The sequence below is a fragment of the Myotis davidii genome, unplaced genomic scaffold (genome assembly GCF_000327345.1).
Source record: "Myotis davidii unplaced genomic scaffold, ASM32734v1 scaffold1031, whole genome shotgun sequence".
Taxonomy (NCBI): Eukaryota; Metazoa; Chordata; class Mammalia; order Chiroptera; family Vespertilionidae; genus Myotis; species Myotis davidii.
Genome location: NW_006283442.1, coordinates 1,683,830 through 1,690,219, shown reverse-complemented (window position 1 = coordinate 1,690,219; position 6,390 = coordinate 1,683,830). Strand labels below are relative to the sequence as shown.

Genomic DNA, 6,390 nt, shown 5'->3' with positions numbered 1-6,390 from the left:
CTGAAGTAACTGTATAAAAACATAAAATCAGATAAAAGTTTTAAAAACATTATTTTCTTTATATTCAAGATACCAAATAAATAAATACATGTGCCCATTGATGTAGGGCCCTTTGAGTTAGTCTGAGACATACTGTATCTTTAAGTGGTGCAAAAATTATTGAAACAAAAATCCAAACTCATAAGCTATCAAAAATAGATGTATATCCTTTTACTCGAACCATTAAAAAAAAACCCTCAATTAAGGGATAATCTAAAAAGCAATTGAATAGTCTCCAAAAGTATCAAGGTCATCAAAGACGAGGAAAGACTGAGTAACTATTACAGATTGGAAGAGATTAAGTAACAATAACAACTAAGTGCAATCTGAATAGAATCCTAGAGTAGAAAAAGTACATTAGTGGAAAATAGGTTCCTGGAACAAAAAAGCACATTAGTGAAAAAAATCTGTAAAATTCAAGTAAATTCTGTAGTTTGGTTAAATTATTTGTGCCGGTGTTATTTTTATGTTCTTATAATTACACTAGAGGCCCGTTGCAAGAAGATTCCTGCAAGAATGGGGCTTCCTGTGGCCGGAGTGAAGCAAAGAAGGGAGCGAAACCTGCAGGGGCAGGCTTTGCTCCCGCCTCAGCTGCCCTGCTTGTTTCCCTCCCGCCCCCTCTGCCCCGCTTGCTTCCCTCCCGACTCCGCAGCTTCACTCTCTTCTGCAGCGCTTGGCTTCCTTCTAACTTGTCTTCAGACTTTGCTCCGCTCCCCTGAGTATGCAAATTATCTGCCATCTTTGTTGAGTTAATTTGCATACTCATATGATTACCTAGTGGGCGTAGCAAAAGTGATACCAATTTGCATGTTTCTCTTTTATTAGTGTAGACTATAATTATGCAATATGTTAACATTAAGAGGACCAGAGTAAGGGAAAAAACAAAGTTCTTATTACCATTTTTGCACGTATTTTGCTAATTCTAAAATTAGTCTAAAATAAGTTTTTAAAAAGTTTAATTGTTCATCAGAGTTTATAAACACACTAGAGGCCTGGTGCACGAAATTCATGCACGGGTGGGGTCCCTAGGCTTGGCTGGCGATCAGAGCTGGGCCAATCGGGGCCCGAAGGCTCTAGCAGGGCCAGGAGAGGCGGCAATGGTCCCTGGGGCTGGAGTGGAAGGAAGGGACGCTGATGCTGCCACAGCACGGTTCCCCGCCTCCCCGCCTCCTTCTTCCCTCGCTGCTGCACTGCCATTGCAGTGGGCAGGTGGTGGGCCAGTTGGGCCTGCCAGCTGTGGGCAGGGACAGGAAGTGGGAGGTTGGCTGCCAGCTCAAGGAGAGAGCCAGCCCTCAGCCCCCATGGGAAAGGGACCATGTTGCTGCCACCCACCCCTAGTTCCCTGTCCCAGCCCAGGGCCCTGCACTGATTGGGCGATAAAGCCTGCTGACCAGGGAGAGGAACCACAGGAGGTTGGCCAGCCATGGGAGGTTGGCTGTGGGAACGCACTGACCACCAGGGGTAGCTCCTGTGTTAGGTGTCTGACCCCTGATGGTCAGTGTGCATCATAGTGCCCAGTCGTTCCAGTCGTAATGGTCGCTTAGGTTTTTATATACATAGATACTTACAGTTCCTGTATCTATAATCTGAAAACACCATAGTGTAGAATAGAAAAAGTATGCAATTATACTACTGTCCTGATAAATTTAACCAGAGAATGCTGAAAAGATAGAAAGGGACCATGAATAGCATGCAAAGCAGTCTGAACATTATTCTATATAAAATTGAGAACTGTGAAAGCTTTTTGCAGTGCAAAATGATAGAATTCAACCCATTTCAAAATTAGCTCTGATGGCAGAATAAAAAGACAATAAAATACTAGAGGAAGTGCATCGAGGAAGCACATCTCATGCTAATCTAAATAAGACAACAGAAATATCATTGCCATTCTTAATTTCCTGATTTTGATCATAATATCCTTATGTTTAAGAAATACACACTAAAGTACTTAAGCACAAAAGCATCATGTCTGCAAATAATTCAAGCGGTTAAGAAGGAAAAATGTATATATACTTAGAAAGGAACAAAAGTAATAAAAATGTTAAGATGTAGGGAATCTAGGAGGAAGATATATGGGAATTTTTTTGTCTCACTCTTGAAACTTTTAAGTTTTAAAACATATCATAATAAAAAATTGTAAAAAAAAGAAAGAGACCAGGAGCCAAACAGACCTCTACCACTTACAAGCACAGGACTTCATCCCTTTGTGCCTCAGGCCTAAGATGGGAATAATACCAGCTGTAGAGGTTTTGTGGGAAATGAGGTAAAGCATGTAAAGTGCTACGCACGCTGCTTGGCATATGGCAAGCATTTGAAAACTATTAGCTAGTATTATCTCAACAACACGAAAGGATATAAAAAGGAAACATTATATTTACCACATGTATGGTTACTACATGAATATACAAAAGTTGAGTGAAGAAATTACAGGTGGATTTTTTTTAAAGATATATATTTTTTATTGATTTCAGAGAGGAAGGGAGAGGAGGATGGGGAGAGGAAGGGAGTGAGGGAGGGGAAGAGGGAAGGGGAGAAGAGGAGAAGGGAAGAAAGGGAAAGGGGGAAATAGAAACATCAATGATGAGAATCATTAATTGGCTGCCTCCTGCACATCCCCTACTGGGGATCGGGCTTGCAACCTGGGCATGGGCCCTGACTTGGAATCAAACCTGTGACCTCCTGGTTCATACGTCGACACTCAACCACTGAGTCACCCCGGCTGGGCCAGGTGGATTTTTTTCAATTTTAACTTTACTTATCTACATTTTCTAGTTTTTCTTTCTAAAGATTTATTACCTATGTAAATAAAAACTATGCAAATAACTTTCACTTACCCTTCAATAAAATGAGGATAATAAACTACCCTCATAGGGTTAACATGAGAATTAAATGGAAAAACCCATGTAAAGCGCCTATTAACTCAGGCTTGCTACAAAGTAAACTAAAAATTCTTAGCCTGTATACTGTTTATATTGGTCTGCGTTTTTAAAGTTTAAAGAAACATTTGTTTTAAAAATTCCATTAACTTACTCAGCAGGAGCTGCATTTTCATGTTGGAGTCCAGGTGGTGTTTTCTGGGTTCTTAAAGCTATTTCAGCATTCTTTAACTCCTAATATACCAGAGGTTTAAAAGAAAACAAAGGGCCAGTTAAAAGTTAGGCTAAAAATACCAGCTCTCTCTGATTTGAAACTTCAAACAATGTAATTCCTGGAAGTTCATGCTGTGAGAACATAGTATGGATGTAACCCATTTACAAGTTGTTAAAACCTCTTTCCAAAGAATACAAACTATACTTTTAACAAACTTTATGATGTTTATAATGAGCTGCTGATCTACTTTAAAAACAATAAATTTCTATAGGAGTCATGAAGTTAATTCATCCACAGCAACAGACTATGCTACTATTTAAAAATCTTTAATATAAATGTAGAAAACACTACTGTAAAAAAAGCAAGGTAGCAGTAATAATGTTGAGGCTGATGATGGCAGCAGTTAATATTCTGGGTACTTACTATGTATCAGGTACTATGTTGAAGGCTTTACTTATCATGGTTAATCTTCAATAACCCTACAATTTAGATATTACCCTATTTACAGATGTAAAAATGGAGTTAGAGACATTAAGTAATTTGCCCAAGGCCATGTAGCTGGAAGACCTGAGAACTGAACCTAGGGCAGCCCAATTTTTTTAAAGTTTACATAGACACTCAACCATTCTTAAATTGCCTTTTGCTGGTCCTCAATGCCATTTCTATTTTCTAGTTGTTATTCAAGGCTAATATTCTGTTTTAACCCCTTACATCTCACATTCTTATCACTTCACTGACTTTTCAACTTCTACTTGTTTCCCTTACTTTTTTTTTTTAAAGGATATTACCTTAATCTTTATATTCCCTGTAGCAACCTCTTGCCCTCATTTTATTGCCAAACTGTTAAGTCTCTGTTCTTCCCACCTCATTTTCATTCTTCCATCCTATCTGACTTGGTACAAATGCCCTGAAGAGTTCTAGACCAGGGGTCCTCAAACTATGGCCCGAGGGCCACATGCGGCCCACCAAAAACATTTATCCCGCCCGCCAGGTGTTTTTGCCGCTGCTGGTTGCTTAGCAGCCGACTCGTCCCGGGCCTGCAGTGCGCATGTGTGGAACGTGCGCCACAGTCCCCGACTCCCCTCCTTCTCTGTCTTTCGACTCCTCCTCCTCTCACTCTCGGGTGTGATCGGACGAGTCACAAGCCTGCCTGTGCAGAGCCTGCTGCTGCCTGAGGACCGAGGTAAGAACAAGTTAGGATTTATTTTATTTTGAAGTTAGGAAGTCTATTTTTTTTTTATTTTGCAGTTAGTAGGGCCTTTTTTTTTGAAGTTAGGAGAGCCTTTTTTTTTGAAGTTTTGTTTTTTTTTTACTTCAAAATAAGATCTGTGCAGTGTGCATAGGAATTTGTTCATAGTTTTTTTTTAAACTATAGTCTGGCCCTCCAATGGTCTGAGGGACAGTGAGTTGGCCCCCTGTTTGAAAAGTTTGAGGACCCCTGGTCTAGACTACTCAAACTCTGACCCCTGCCTACTTCTCTAAGCACTGACTCTTGCCAGGCCCAGACTCATACTCAGTGCTCCTACTAGTAAACTGCTTACAGATCCTCAAATATGCCTATTTTATGCCCCCATACCAATGCTTGTTAGCCTTCCTTCCTGCCAGCCTGAGGAACACCTAAGTTTGTTTAAAGAACCAACACAAAGGTATCCTACTCTGAACAGATGATGTAAGTACCCACTTAAGCCCTTTGTGCCTCATCAGACCTTGTACTGAAACATACTACCTGACAGAATTAACTCACTCTCCCTAAAATATTGTTTTGACCCCAAATGCCTGTTGAAATGCTGTGTATAACAGATACTTAAAAATGTTCACTGAATGCATGGCGGCCTCAGCAATGCCTTCAACAAACCACTTGGCACTTGCCCTATCCCCCCAAAATTTTAACCACCTTACTTACTTAAACTCTTGAGTTATATACCCTCCCAAAATGATGTATATAAGATTTTGCTTCTGTAAGGTTCGGGTCTACATAATCACAACACTGCTCCTCACCTCAGGATTCCTTATATTTCCCAGAAAAGCTTCCTCTGAAGAAAAAGTTTTGGTTTAAATAAGATCAATAACTACTTCACTAATGGAGTCAGACATTTTTTTTTAATTGGTAATTCACTAGACTGCAGGTAGATCACTAATTCCTGTATATGAGAAATAAGAACAATCTTAGATCACATTTTTTTGATAGCTCCTATAAAATTTTCTAAACTCAATTTGGATGATTTTTTTCCTTAAGAAAATTTTATTTGACTCATATCTTCATTTTGCTACCTGTATACTCTACCCAATCTTTTCTTATTTCATTCATCCCATTAGACTTTTAGAACCTCTGGAGTTGTCTTTTTATCTCTAAAAGACATTATATTAACAAGTATGGTATGTAACATGTATTCCACCAATATTTGTAAATGGAATCACCCAGTGTAAACAGTAGAAGAACCCCATTATAGCATTCATTTAAGTTTGCCTCTTCTATTACTTTATTAATGACCCTTCCCATGTAATTTCATATTTCCCATATGAAATCCACAATTTCATGTAATGTTTAATCAGAGTCTAAACAATGTCCAATCTAAAAGCATAACTAACGTTTTTCCTTTAGAAAATAAATATATGAAGATACATAAAAAAAGAGTAAGTGGGAAGGAAACGTGGGAAATACTTTTCATATTTAGCCAAGGAATTTGTGAGCAGGAAATTTGAAAGTAAACAATAAAGCTTTTGAATCTCCTTTAATATCATAGGTTAGAATAGCTATTTTAGAAACACATTTTTATTAAAAACATCACAAAGTACTTCCCAATAGTTGACTTGAAGACACATAAACTGGTACAAACTTCCAGTTATAAGTCCTGGAAATGTACTATACAGCACAGTGACTACAGGTAATAATAGTATACCATCTCTCTGAAAGTTGCTGAGAGAGTAGATCTTGAAAGTTCTCATCACCAAGTAAAAAAAACCATTTTTAACTATTTGTGATGATACATGTTGACTAGACTTATAGTGGTGATGATTTTGCAATATATAAAAATATTAAATCACTAGACTGTATATCTGAAATAAATGTTATATCAATTATATTTGAACCTATCTATCCTATCTAATAAAAGAGAAACATGGTAATTGGCGTACGACCGCTACCCTTCCCATTGGCTAATCAGCGAGATATGCAAATTAACTGCCAGCCAAGATGGTGGCCAACAGCCAGGCAGCTTGAAACTAACATGAGGCTTGCTTGCTTCAGTGACGGAGGAAACC

At 38.6% G+C, this 6,390-nt stretch overlaps 1 protein-coding gene across 1 annotated transcript in view; it reads right to left on the bottom strand.

Moving 5' to 3' along the window:
* Positions 1–6,390, bottom strand: part of NUP58 (nucleoporin 58kDa) — a 52,969-nt gene that overhangs the window by 13,311 nt on the left and 33,268 nt on the right. The window contains 2 exon segments of the mRNA XM_006753688.2: positions 1,596–1,631; positions 3,067–3,149. Of these exon segments, the coding sequence (XP_006753751.1) occupies positions 1,596–1,631; positions 3,067–3,149 (119 nt within the window).